The following is a 15,090-nucleotide window of genomic DNA, read 5'->3' as shown; positions in this document are numbered from 1 at the left end:
ATGGGTATCATAGAAGGAGAGAGGGTTCAGGGATTTAAAAGGCCAAAGATGCTTGACCAACTGAATTGTTAAACAAATGATATTAAATAAAGAACCAAAAAGGTAGGAGAAAGTGTGAAAACAGGCTAAAAGTGACAGGAAGAGAGCAATGCCAGTTTAAGAGAGTGTGCATGAGTCTGCGCATAGTAGCTGTTTTTCTGAATTGATTTTGCCAGCCAATGACTGAGTTTGCATATAAAAGGAAAAGCTAACAGCAGGGACATTGCTTCCGCATTGTATTCTCTGGCATGAGAAGAAAGCAGAGATACTGGTAGGGCCCACTGCGCACTACCTGAAACCACGGATGCAGGATGAGGGTAACATTCTTTGCTAATTGCTTTGGCACAGTGGCACGTTCCATCGCTAGTGCGACAGATTGGAGACGAAATTCATAGCATTCTGAGTCATATCAGATTAAACTTAATGCGTGTAGGATAGGAAACTGTGACATTTTATGTGGCATTCAAATAAAGATGATAGAAAAAAAAAGTAATAATTGCTGCCAGCTAAAATGGCCAGGGAATTTAAATACTCCCACATCCACTAGGATTTGGTGCCAATATGTACAAAGCAAACGTTTAAAAGACATAAAACTTGCATCCGAGCTCCCAGGCAGCTATTGTTTTCAATGGGGATATTAGTTTATCCTTAATTCAGCGGGGAGTTGATAACAATAATCACTAGGTTATTTGAGTTGTTTGAAGTAAACACAATACAAGCAGCTTCCAACTGTGCGTATGAATCATTATTCACTTGAACACAGAGAATGCTTTGAAATCCGTTAGATCCCAATACAAATAATAGACTGAAAGGTTTAATACGTCTTTATTTTTTCCTCAATACAGACAAATAAACAGCCATGAAAGATGATGCTTGTAAAAAGAGGACTGCACATCTTCAGGTTTCTCTTGTACATGTTAACCCGTTTCTTAAACAACACAGTGTGGGTTTATAGTATTAAAAGAAAAATACACAATCACTATACTACTGAAATGTTGGCATATAGATTGTCATGCTATGATGACCTTCAACTATGCAATGCTTGATCTGGGGGAAAAAAAAAAAGCAAATTAAAAATGATCAGATTGTATGCCCAGGAGTTCTGTAGATGTCAGTGTCTTGCTGTGCGTGTGTGTGTTTGTGTGTGTGTGTGTGTGTGTGTGTGAGAGAGAGAGAGAGAGTTCCCTGAGCACCGTGTGGTCGAGCAATGATGGGTAAATCAGGTGACAGTCTGGCGGCTGAACAGCTCGATGGTGACCGCGCTGAGGAACACTGGGATGCTCTTCTGATGGAAGAGATGCAGATCTACCAGTCCAGTTAGAGTGCGGGAAAAATCTGTCTCCAACAGCTGCATGCTGCCACTGCCCACTGGACCAGTAGACTGGAGAGAGAGAGAGAGACAGGGGAGAGAGGTGTCTGTTTAAACATTTGTAACATGACTACAGACTACAAACAAATCAAAGTAGCAAGTGCTAAACAAACAACTTTAACTGCAAAGGTAAAGTAACGAACAAAAGTTAAACTAACAAAAAGTTAGGTTTAAGTCACAAACAAAACATCACAAACAGTCAAACAAACTACTACTAGTGGCTAATTAACAGTTACTGCCTAACTAGCTAACAGCCACTAACTATCTCACACACAGGTACACACACTAGCTTGCACACACAATAAAATGTGACCCTCTCTGTGAAATCCTGGCTAAAGTCGCATAATCTAATTCTGAGATAAAGAGCGTCAAAGTTGTGATAGCCATAAAAATGATGAAAATAGGTCATTTGTGTTTATTGCTGTAAATGATAGATTATATCAATGGATTTGAGATACAGTTCTCTAATTTTCATCTATAACATGATAAATGCTGAAATTAATGATTTTATTGACACTGTTTTATTATTTTGTGCCAAAAATATAGTTTGCTCCCTAAATACTGATTTCCATCGTCTCTGGGTTTACTTTAGGAGCAGAAACACCTGCTGAATCTCATATCATTCAGTTTAGAAGCGTCTTTTCTATAAATAGAAACTGCGAACAGACCTTAATGTCAATCCACAAGAGCAAAAATCAGGTCAGAGCCGGGAAAGGCAAGAAAACTGCGACTTTAGCCGGGTTCTGATTTCTGTGTACATCACCGATGCACAATTTCAAGAAAGGCTTATGTTTTTTTGTTACTCAATATTCTGCCAAGATAACCAGCTTATTTTAAGGGCATTTTATGCCTGATACGTGTCAAAATAATTCGGTCTTTGGATGCTGATCATGACGCTGATGCTTCGGGTTAATGAATTCCTATCTGACATGAAGCGTGATGCTGTGAATGAGTCTGCATCGATCGCGAAAACAAAAACAAAATCAAAAACAAAAGAATAGTCTAGATCAGGGGTGTCAAACTCATTTTCACCGAGGGCCACTTCAACATTATGGCTGCCATCAAAGGGCCAGTTGTAACTGTAAGACTGTACAAATGTTACTACTCCTTAACATAGTTAAATAACTGTCTCTTTATTTTATTATTACTTATTTAAGTTACAAATATTGCATATGCATTTGCATAGATGTAAAAATATATGTAATTGCTCTGTTATTTTAACATAAATCCTTTTAATTTATCAGGTTAAGAAATCCAAATTACTCTATAAATCAAAGTAAATAATAAAGACAAGTATCATCAAACACAAGTCATTAACTTTGTTAAAAACTTTTTTTTGTTACATTTATGGCACAACAAATAATTGTGAGCTGCTAAGAACGTGTGACAGATATGGCATGAGCCCGGTCTCATGAAAATGCGTATCAATAGCACGATTTTCTGTTTCTATTTGGCATGCGATTTATACGCAGAAATTTACTTTGGCGTGCATATGATACGCACGTGTTGGGTGTGCATATGATACGCAATCAATGCTTGAAGTAGAAAAAAAAAAGAAGTGGTTGTACTCAACCCCACTCCCCCACCCAAAAATAAATAAATACAAACTAAATTACTAAAAAAGTACTTTTTAATTCTCATAATTCGCAATGAATGTATGTAGTGCCACAATAAATAAATAAAATAAAATTCATCAATAATTGTTTGCAATTCAATTCACATTTATTTGTATAGCACTTTTTTCATGATACACTGTAGCGAAGCAGCTTCACAGAAAATGAACATTTCTACATTACATTACATTTAGTAGTTTACAGCACTTTTAATAAAAAAATTGCACAAGTCAATCTGCCATACCAAACAGGAACACAAGGGGGATGCCAAAAGACCACTAAACGAGCTGTTTGCCATTCAAGTCACATTTATTTGTATAGCACTTTTCATGATACACTGCTGCGAAGCAGCTTCACAGAAAATGAACATTTCTACATTACATTTAGTAGTTTACAGCACTACTGTAAGTCAATCTGTGATACCAAACAAGAACACAGGGGACGCCAAAAGACCACTGAACAAGCTACCTTGACCTGACTGATCCAGATTTACTAAACCACTGACTACTGCGTAAACTAAAACACCTTAAGCCAGCATCCAGTATAAAACACTCGTGCTTTTCAAGCCAAATGGCTTGCTGATTTTTTTTTTTTTTACTGACATCTGTACTGATCGATAGAAAGCGTGTCCATTGTGAATGAATGGGAATCCACCTGCAAGCGGAGAGATTTGCACTTGCGCATTTGATGCGCTCTCGCATAGGCTATATAATGTGCTCTGGACATTTGTCATTAAAATAACTATATAGAAACAGCCACAAACGAACTATTAAAACGAGAAGAAAGTTGTGTCTGAAAGCCGCAATCGATTTTTTAAATTTGTTAAATGAAAGGAGAATATCGTGTTTTTCCATGTGTGCTGCTCGACTATTTCCGTCGGTGGTGCTCGAGCACTTGATGAGGTCCGCTTTATTCCTCTGAGCCGTCCACGCAGTCATCATCAACGGAAAAACCCTACACCCCTAATCCTAACCATTGCGTATCATATGCACACCAAAGTCAATTTCTGCGTATAAATAGAACGCCAAATAGAAACAGAAACTTGTGGTATTGATACGCACTTTCATAATTTACGGTATAAAGCAGCATAGATTTTTATTCAATCATATGCTCCCGTGGGCCTTGAGTTTGACACATGTGGTCTAGATGTTTAAAACATATATTTAAATAGGCCTATAATACATATTATTGCTGTTTTATTGTAAGCTAAAAAAACTCTTATGTATTAATAAAGTTTTATATGTCCTACGGAAACAAAGCACTTGCATCAGATATTTCGGTTTCGTTTTTTAGAAAAACAATATGCATGAATGAGAAAATAAAGTGCAGGACGTGCTTGATGAGTTATTAATTAAACGAGTTATTAATCGTGATAAGACGCAAAAAAATGTGTTATTGTATGTATTAATTACAAAATATTCAGTTTACTTGTAATGAATACATACAATGAAGACTATGCAGTGATAGTATTTTTTACATTTGATTATTCAAATATTGCTTTGATGCTTTTTGAACATGCGCATCATAATAAATAGACCTGTTTTACAAAACTAAGAATTTTCTCATAAATGTGTCATATCACTGAAAATGGGAAAACCTCAGCTTTAATGTGATATATGGCACATAGTCAGGATAATTACGGTTCAATTGTGTTGCAGTTTTAAAAATAAGCTTTTCTTTACATTGGAATTTCTCAAAAACATTATTTTCTGAGTCCGAAATTAAGCAAATCTTTGACATGGCCTTTGACTATCTATTTGATAAATTAAGTTAACCAACTAACATTATCCATACTCTTTTGGTTTCTGTACCCAATATTTAAAAAATTTACAAATGCAATGAAAATATTGGTATCGGTACTCGGTATCGGCAAGTACCAAAAATAAAAGTATCGGTATCAGGCGAGTACTGGAAAAAGTGGTATCGGTGCATCCCTAATTTTAACAATGTTTAACAATTTTATATAGAAAACAGTGAATCACAAAAAAAAAAGACAGCTGGGTTTTCACAGAGAGGGGTCGCAAATATTCCTTGTGCAGATTAGCTACCTAGATAGGTAACCAATTAACATCCATACAAACTAGTTAATAACTATAACTATTAACGGGAACTAACAAAAGTCTGTACTAAAACTAGCTAACAAGTCAAACGCCATTCTGGTTTATATCAAGCTGTGAGTAATGATAAGCTCTGAGTAAGACACAAGACTCAGAAGACACAAACTGCTGCTAAACAAGATTAAAAAACAAAAAACAAAACTAAGAGTCACTAACTACTAACAGAAACCATGTACGAAAAGTCACTAGCAAGTCAAACAACATTCAGGTTTATCAGGCTGTGAGTAATAAGCTGAGTAAGCAGAAGACACAAACCAACAAACTGCTGCTAAACAAGTAAAAAAAAATTAGTAACAGTCACTAACTACTAACAGGAACTAAGTAACAAAGGTCACTGAAACTGAATCACTCACTAACTAGTCTAACTAACAAATATTCACCAAGTCAAACACCATTTATGTCAACCTGTCAGTAATGATAAGCTCTAACCAACTAACTAATAATACGAATGCACCGAATGTTCGGCAACCGAAATTATTCGTCCGAAAATAGCAAAAAAAGCTCTTTCGGTGTTCGGCCGAATAAGCGAAAAGACCGAATAAATTGTACCGAACAATGATATGACGCGATCAAATAGCAACCAGCGCAGAGTGAGAGGCGCGCACTCTTTATTATGCAGCACACACGTCAGCAGTGTGGAAGCATTTAAACCTGTCGGAGAAAGACGCAAAAATCATTACAAGCACCGACAGCGAGAGACTGTTTAGGACTGCATCGCATGTCTTCAATGAGAAGAGGAAGGGGTGATTGTTGCTGGTTACTGTATGATGATTGAAATCGCACAATGGCCTTAAACAATTAGTAAATAAACTGCAGAACGTTATGTTTTCTAATACACGCACGCATTGCATGTATTCTTACAGCGCTGCACGAGCTCGCGGTGCTATCTGCTCGTTAGCCAGGGTTCAAAGTCCAAAGCACGAGGAAAATCTGCCCTGATACAGTCGTCAGCTGCTCAGTCACATAAATTGTTGTTTTGTAATAGATTTTTTTTCTTTGAAAAGCAAGACAAAACAGTAAAAAGCACATTTTGGTGTTCAGTATTCGGCCCAGTGTTTTATTTTGTTCGGTTTCAGCTTCGGCCAAGAATTTTCATTTCGGTGCATCCCTAACGAATAACTAATTAACTAACATTTACCAAGTCAAATATTGTTTGGGTTCATGTCAAGCTGTGAGTAATAAGCTCTTAGTAAGCAATAGAAACAAACCAACTAAAAAAAACTCCATAACTTAAAAAAAAAAAAAATCAGTCACTAAGTAACAAAAGTCACTAAAATGAACTAACCAACGAATCAACTAACTAACTAAAATGCTGTTTCCCTGTGTATTCTAGCTAACTAACTATCCAGCAAACCAACTAACAGTCCCTACTACTGTACATGACTAACATCAAGTAACAGAAATGACTAACATTGACTTAAACAAGCACTGTTTAAGTTTACTTATAATATGAAGCCAAACGCACAATAAAATGTTCTGTTTCCCTGTGTACATACATCCCTCAAAAACTTCAAAGAAATAAAGCCACGAGTCTGTGATTAATTGCTTGCCCAGAGTAGAACCAAGAGGGAGCAAACACAAAATGAGGGCATCAATGCACAATGGTGCTCTTCATGTCAAATCTTTTTAAGTCTGACCTCCATAAGGAGAAGTTAGCATCAAATATATTTTACATTTAGAGGGCTTGAGAAAAGAGGGCTCTCGTAAAGATGTATTCTTTTTTGCAGTTCTTTTTTGCCGTGATTTATGAAGTACCATAATAGCATTCCTGCCTCATAACACCAAAGCACCCCCTCGACACCAGACCTTCTAATACCTGTCCCAGCAAACCGAGTGCATATGAAAATGCCTCTCCTTTGTCTCCAACTTGATTTTGTTTTTCATTTTCCCAGATCACATTTTAATAAAAGGTCAGCCGGTAATTTTTTTCTCTCTGTTTTTGAGAGGGAGTTATTCAGATTGTGACCTTATCAATGTGTTTTTGTATTGCCACCGCCACAAAAGGGTGTTAAGAACAATACTTGACCTTTTGGCTAACAACAAGTTTGTGCTGATATTAAAACCTTCCCTTAAGTCCACATGAGAGAAGAGAGAAGACAGAAAGACTATTATAAAATGAGAAGAAAAACGATTGACTGTGGGTATAGTGGGGCCAACAGACAATAGCAGAATTAGCATAGTTTCTCTTCTTTCTCCTTCATCTTTGCATTCTCAACGGAGGCCCAGTTATTTTGTCATTCCTAGCACTGTCAAGCAAGGATCCGTCAAACTCCTCGTGTAACTTCATGTAATGGCATCTCCTGCTGAGCTTTCTTTCTAGAGGATCGACTCAATCCATCTCGTTCCCTCACTTCTAAGAGTTTGTCAAATGCAGCATTTGGACTGAAGGGGTGTGAAGTGAATAATTACAACATTTTGCATATGACCCAAACAGCTGTTTCTTTCGGAGGATGTAAAAATGAATGTGTAAAAACCGTATTGTAGAGAGTGAGGGGGAGAAAAAGAGAGAAAAATGCTTGCCTAGACTTTGCTCAAGATGCATTTCAGTACATGGAGTGACACCTGTAATGACTCAGCCTTTAGGAGCTTCCAGGGACTTACACTGTAACAGCCTATATATCTCCTGACAACTCCAGAGAGAATCACACACGCCACGAACCGCCACCAGCACAAATACCAAATAAATACATAGCCAAGAAAGTAAAAATGGCTGGTCTCAAGAGGACATTTTACAATATACATTCTGTCTGAAGTCATCAATCTCCACACACAAAGAGGAGCAGTTTTCTGCACCAATCTTACTACAGCAGAGCGAAAAACATCTTATATTACCATTAACAAGTTTGGCATCAGTAATATGTACTGTTAAAAGTGAGAGAATTGACATTTATAAATATTAGAAAAGATTTCTATTTCAAATATATGCTGTTCTTCTCAACTTTCTATTCATCAGAGAACCCTGAGTGTTTTTCACAAATATTAAGCAGCACCAGTTTTTCACTCTGACGATAAGAAACGCTTTTGAGCACCAAATCATCATATTAGAATGATTTCTGAAGGATCATGTGACACTGAAGACTGAAATAATGGCTGCTGAAAATTCAACTTTGTCACCACAAGAATAAATTAAATTTTTAAATAGATTCAAACTGAAGTCAGTTATTCTAAATTGTAATAACATTTCACATTACTGTTTTTACTGTATTTTTTTTTATAAAATAAATGTGGCCTTGGTGAGCATAAGAGACTACTTTCAAACTTACCAATACTTTTTGTTGTTATCTGTATCAAACTTGGTCAAAATGATCTGTATCAACTATATCTAAAACAGTGTTTAACAGTTCAGAAACAAATGACTAATTCCTTTAACGAAATAGTCAAAAAGACTCAAAAATGTACTCTTGTTGATCTATCAGAGCAGTTACTGATTTAACTTCCAACTCATGTCGTACTGACAAGGTGTTTATATGACAAGGTGAAGCTATTCAGATAAACATTCTGTTATGCTGTAACTGTATAGTAATTTAAAAAATATGATCAAAATTCAATTTGTACATTTTAAAAAAGAAAAGAAAATCATGGCAAGTGTAATGTTGGAAGAACATAAAACACACACACACACACACACACACACACACACACACACACACACACACACGTTCTGTATAAGGGGAATAAAATCTGAAGTAATACAAAGTTTGCAATAAGCCCGGTAAGCACATACACACAAACAACTTCATGATCCAGTTGCATCTTCGAGTCGTTTGTTGGTGCGAGAACACCTCGCCGAGCTTAGAGAGAGGAAACGGGAAGCTGTCGTTGCATCAAGTGTGAGGCGGAGGTGTGTGAAGAGCAGTAATTGGCTGTTAAATTAGCTTTATCTACTGATTAGGCAGATGTATAATTAGCCAACTGCTCCTTGCTAACAGCACATCGTACTTTACCACATCCATGACATGAGATACAACACATGCACTGCAGATAAAAAGCTACATTAGCTACTAAATTGCACACTAAATTTGACATATTTAGACTAGAAAACAAACATTTTAGAAGTACAAAATGGGCACAAAAATGTTGACATTATATGACGTCACAATGTATGTCACTGTATTAAATAATTTCAAAATATCAAACCAAGATAGTTTTGATATAATACTTGTGAGTACAAGTAAGTACTTATGAACTGGATTTTACATATACATTTATTCCCAGAAAAATATTCAACCTAGCTGCTGTTTTGACGAACATGAGGCAGTTTGTTAGAAAAACAACAGATGTGTTTAGAGGGGAAAAGCTCCATATATGATGTCATTGACAACAGATGCAGCTTTGACAGTGAAGTTCTCAGTGTTCATGAAGACATGCAGACTGTTGATTTAAACTAATCAGATTAAAAAAGTAATATATTATTAGTACTTGCAGACCCAAACTCAAACTGAACTTTAATGAAACAAATATATCTTTAAACGTATGAAAAATGCAGGTTTAACAATAACTGCAAACACAACTGGTCCCAAAACCCACTAGATTTATTTAAATACATTTTGCTTATTTATTTTATTATTATTTTTAAATAGTGTTTAAACATCTCCCAAATTTTGGTTACAGGAAATTAAAACCATAAACCATCATATAAATTTAACATCTAAATATAATTTACACATAAAAGAAAAAAAAAAAAATCATGTTAACATTATATAAAACTATTGAAAAGTGGAAAGGAAAAAAATGAATAAAAGGTTCATTGGCATTCTTGTTAGAGTAACATTTCTGCTGTATCTAGAGCGAGTGCTTTATGATCTCCTAACTGAGCGAGTGTCAGCCAAGGGACTGCAGAGAGGACCGCCTCTCCAACTGGAGGAGAGAAGACGTAATTGAATAATCAGAAATATGCAAATGAAAAACAAAAAGGGTTCAATTTAAATTCAGATTTTGACATTTTGATGAGTGGCAGAGTAAATATCAAGACCATTATCAAGGGTTTACATAGACTATCCAGAACACAGGACATTAGTATGTGCAATAAGTTGCATATTAGAGAGGGTCTGCCTATGTATAGGGTCTGTATTTAGTCAAGTTAACTAAGGGTGCTCCAATCAGGATTTTTGGAGCTGATCACTGATCGTCGATCACAGGATGATCACCAATACCGATCTTTTTAAAGCCTTCTTTTTATCATGTAGAATTATTTATAGTGATGCTCCAATCAGGATTTTTACAGATATTCATTCATTGTTTAAATTTGAGGGGTGGCATTTTAAAGACATTTTTAAAAAATATAAAATTCTCACATAAATGTTTGATCATGCAGTGCATTTTTGTTTTTACAATGGGGCAATTGCTGCCAGAGCTGGGTAGATTACTTGCAAATTGTTGTCCGTTACTGATTCTAAATTACATGACAAAAATTGTAGTTAGTAACGTAATCCATTACATTACACATTTTAGGTAATATAATCAGACTACTTACTTTTGACCCAACTCGTTTATCACATCGATTTAAATAGGATAATCTTGCACGATATTGATATAAAAATACAAAGAGTAACAAGATATATTCCATTCGTTGTTAATAACAACATGAAGTGCATTAAACATTACGTCAAGGTTTCCCAAACTGGGGTTCCTAAAGGAACTGCAGGGGGGTTGTGAGTTTAATGAAAAGCTAATAATTAATTAAATCATACAAATTTAGTAAATAATTTTAAAATAACATCAATCAAAATAAAACACTTATAAAAATGAAATATTTTATTTGTTTACCTGCATGTCATGTGACCATCAACCAATGTCAGAGACCCGTGAACATGCAAATGTGATAATTATTAATTACTATTAATTAGTTAATTATTAAAATACTTATTTTAAAATCTCAGGGGTACTTCAAGTAAATATAGGTGAAAGAGGTTCAGATGACAAAAAAGTTTGGGAATGCCTGCATTACATGCAAATAAGAAATCATGTGAATTTGTACATTTTAATGTGTTTGAAAGGCAAAAGTCTCCCAAAGACATAGTAATACAAAAGATGAAAAAGAGAAATAAGGGAGAATCTATACATTATGAATAATTTATTGCTATTGTATGAATAATATGCAATCATGTGATCAATAAAAAAGTAACTGTAGTCTGATTACAAGTATTTTAAAATGTAATTTAATGTAATTACAAGTACTTAATTTTTGTAATCTGATTACGTAATCCAGATTACATGTAATCAGTTACTACCCACCTTTGATTGCTGCACAAAAGCTTACACAGAGCGCAAGCCTGATTTCGTGAGCTGTATGTGTGTGTGCTTTGAGAGTGCATGAGCGCACCATCTCTAGGAGAGCGCGTTGAGTGATGAATGGTTTAAACACTGGCAAGACTTAAAAAGGAATGCAAATTATGAACTTTAGTGACGATGTGACACTGCCTCGATTGTGCAAGTGACAATTCCTGTCAACTGTGCAGCGTGCAGCTCGCAGACGTGATGTGGTGATTTAAAGCCATTTGCGCATTTTGAGAGGGAAAGAGAGAGAGCGCGGTAATTCACTCATGCTGTTTGTGAAATTATGTCTCATAGAAAGTTTTCAAATTACTTTGTAAGTTATTTAATAAAGAAATATGAATTGTACCTCACCGCTTCAGCATTATAATTATTTTACCCGCGCCGGACAGAGATTGAGATGCTACATGTCATGCCAAACCTCTCACGGCATGCCGGCACGTCATTAGCTTGAGATCGGTTTATGAGATCGGACTTTATAGAGACCACCGATCAAACATCCCAAAGTGATTATCGGCCGATCAATCAGAGCACCCCTAAAGTGAACTGCTGCATGTCTGTCCACACACAAAAAGTGCTTTAGAAAGGATAATAATAAGGTCCTGGTCCAAAGTACAAAACAACCCACCATGTGAATGTCCTTTGATGTTCGAATGAAATTTACTGTCTGTACATATTGGCCTATTTATGTTTTCTGCTATTTGCTTAATAGAGCATACAGAATTGAGAGTTACAGTATAGCAAACACAAGACTTCAACACACCATCTGTTAGAAACAACACAAGAACAACCTAAAAACACAGAAAAGAACATCTGTGGATTAGACTGCAAGACAAAGAGAGAGGAAAAACAGATAATGGTTTCCTCACCAGTTAATCTAAACTTTCTTAATTCATACTTTCTAATGTAACATGAATACAAAATAGCTATCACGTATCTCATCCTACACTATCTGTCCTACAGACATGAATGATAAAAACAGTGCAGCATTAATACTCTAAAGTGGATTTTCACCTGACAGATGATAAAACATGTAGAAAAAAATGGCCTAGGTTAAAACTGAAAGAGATCCGAGCCATATACATGTGCTAGAATATATAGACTTTAGGGCTGGGCGATATGACGATATTATCGTATATCAACATCTCGCAAGTATCGCAATGTTGATTTCAACAGTCAGTCTATTGACGATTATCAACAACCTAGGAAGTTGCCAAAAATATTTTACACAGCCACATACAGTAGTTACCAATTACCATACATGTCTTTATGCATGCAAGAGCATGAATGACATTTTTTTCTATAGCATTTATAGGGCTGGTAACTGAAAAGTGATTACAATTCTGGAAATAAGATACGTAAGGTCAGGAATCAAATTACTTCTAAAATTAACATTTTGTAGGTGCATTTTAATGTGATTTAATGTGAAAGAGAACTCGATTCTGTACTTGCGCTCTGTTTTCTGTGCTGAGCACAAATCCAAAGTGCACACACACACACACACACACACACACACACACACACACAAATCTGCCTCTCATATCCATCTTATTCTTCCCTTAAGAGTGGATTTGTAATTTTTATGGGACTGGCTTCCGGTGTCATCCGCGTCCAGCTATTTTTAGCTGTACAAAACAGCTAATTTTTCTGCTTGATATTGCAAACACACACACACACACACACACACAAATCTGCCTCTCATATCCATCTTATTCTTCCCTTAAGAGTGGATTTGTAATTTTTATGGGACTGGCTTCCGGTGTCATCCGCGTCCAACTATTTGTAGCTGTACAAAACAGCTCATTTGTCTGCTTGATATTGCAAATTTGTGTGTCTTACCTTATTATTTTAATGCATTATCTTAATTATCAACACACTGGTTTGTAGTGCAAACAGTTTTACTGCACGTTGTTATTCTTCTCGTTATTTCCCTATAGCGGCTAATGAACCGTAATTCTCACCCATAGGCTTACTTCCACGCTGAAGAATAAGGTGGATAGTGTGCGAATATTGGCCTGAGTTCTCAGAACACCTAAGAAACTGCATAGCACCACCCTGGAAACCATCCTCAAACCCCCAGTGCTACCGTTTTCTTGATTTTCTTTTTCATCTTCTATGAAACTCTCAGACCTTCTCTTGGGTGTTTGAGAGATGCAAAAAAAAAAAAAGTATTTTCAGTTACTACAGTTGTGAAACATTCGCTTGCCAGAGTGTTTTTGTATCCTCAGTCTACCCGTTTTCTTGATTTTCTTTTTCATCTTCTATGAAACTCTCAGACCTTCTCTTGGGTGTTTGAGAGATGCAAAAAAAGAAAAGTATTTTCAGTTACTACAGTTGTGAAACATTCTCTTGCCAGAGTGTTTTTGTATCCTCAGTCTAAACAAATTAAAATGTATCAGTACAAAACGCATGCTGTCCTTACAAAACCTCTTTCCCCATGATACTCCACCACACACAAACAACTTCTGCTGTCATGACAGGCTAACACGACGGCTGACATATGCTTTATTAATGGAGAGAGAACTAGAAGGAATAAAAGCGAGCGTCGTTCTGGCAAAGAATGTCACAGGGAATAGCACTCAAACTCTGTCAGGAAACTCTCTCCACTCCACAGCTGTGTTGGACAGAGATGATGTCTGCTAGTTTAGGCATTCGATCTTCAATAGACTCGGCAGTCTCTAGGGATCAAATCAAACCTCCATCCACTCAGTACATTTCATGTTCTCTCCAGAATACAGGAGAGAGCTCACGCATGAACACATATGCACAAGCATGCACATGCTGTATGTTTGGCTAGAATCTATAAAAATGCTCTGCATGGATTACTCTTGACCAGATGTTCTGAGATATTAGACAGTCAAATCATATCAAATCATTGTAAAGGAATTTTTCTGCATCGAGAAAAAGAAAATTATGAAAATGAGAAGGTTAGCAGGTCAAATTTACTTCAAAATCCCATGGAATCATCCGATATATGCAAACAGGATAGGAAACGGCACATTTTCTATTCAGTGTTTCCACAACTTTTGACCAATGAATTTCCATAAGAACTTCTGTACCATGTACAGAGATTCATGAAGAGAGATTTTACAGATGATAAATACTAAAAGGATAAATACTCGCTTTACCATTTCCATTTAACATAAAATGTCCATAATTAAATAATTATATATACATATATATATAGTACTTAACAAATTTATTAGACCACCACCACCCAGTGTAAGGTTTTAGCCACAGCTGCCCGAAACTAACAGTATTGGTGATTACCAAAATCATTTTATTATTTTTTATGTTTCCTAAATGTTTTTTGGTATGTGCAAGCTTTTTAGTCACAGTAGTGTTTCTAATGCAAAAACATAATTCTTGTTGCTATCCATGAATTTTCAAATTTACTGTTTTACAAGAAAGGCAGAAAAATAGTAAAGCACTTTATAAATTTTTTTTAATTCAGATGCCCAATTACAGTCAATAATAACAGAGACTGTGGAAAAGTACATAAAATAATGCCAGCAAGAATGCAAGCTGTTATTGGATTAACGATTACAAAAACAAATTATTTTTCACCAATCCTGTTAGTTTAGGGCAGCTGTGACACAAACCTTACATTGGATGGTCGTGGTCTAATAACTTGTTAAGCACTGCATATATGTACACACACACACACACACACACACAC

The 15,090-nt window shown here is 35.9% G+C and overlaps 1 protein-coding gene across 1 annotated transcript in view; it reads right to left on the bottom strand.

The window, feature by feature from the left end:
- Positions 1-865: 865 nt before the first annotated feature.
- The window catches only part of LOC107702494 (mitotic arrest deficient 1 like 1), a gene marked incomplete at its 5' end in the record, with an annotated part of 60,348 nt that continues 46,123 nt past the window's right edge, over positions 866-15,090 (bottom strand). Inside the window, one exon of the mRNA XM_016504842.1 lies at positions 866-1,420. Within this exon, the coding sequence (XP_016360328.1) occupies positions 1,259-1,420 (162 nt within the window). The remainder of the gene's footprint in view (positions 1,421-15,090) is intronic.

This window comes from Sinocyclocheilus anshuiensis, unplaced genomic scaffold, assembly GCF_001515605.1.
Source record: "Sinocyclocheilus anshuiensis isolate Anshui unplaced genomic scaffold, SAMN03320099.WGS_v1.1 scaffold218, whole genome shotgun sequence".
Lineage (NCBI taxonomy): Eukaryota > Metazoa > Chordata > Actinopteri > Cypriniformes > Cyprinidae > Sinocyclocheilus > Sinocyclocheilus anshuiensis.
This window is presented reverse-complemented; position numbering and strand designations above follow the sequence as displayed.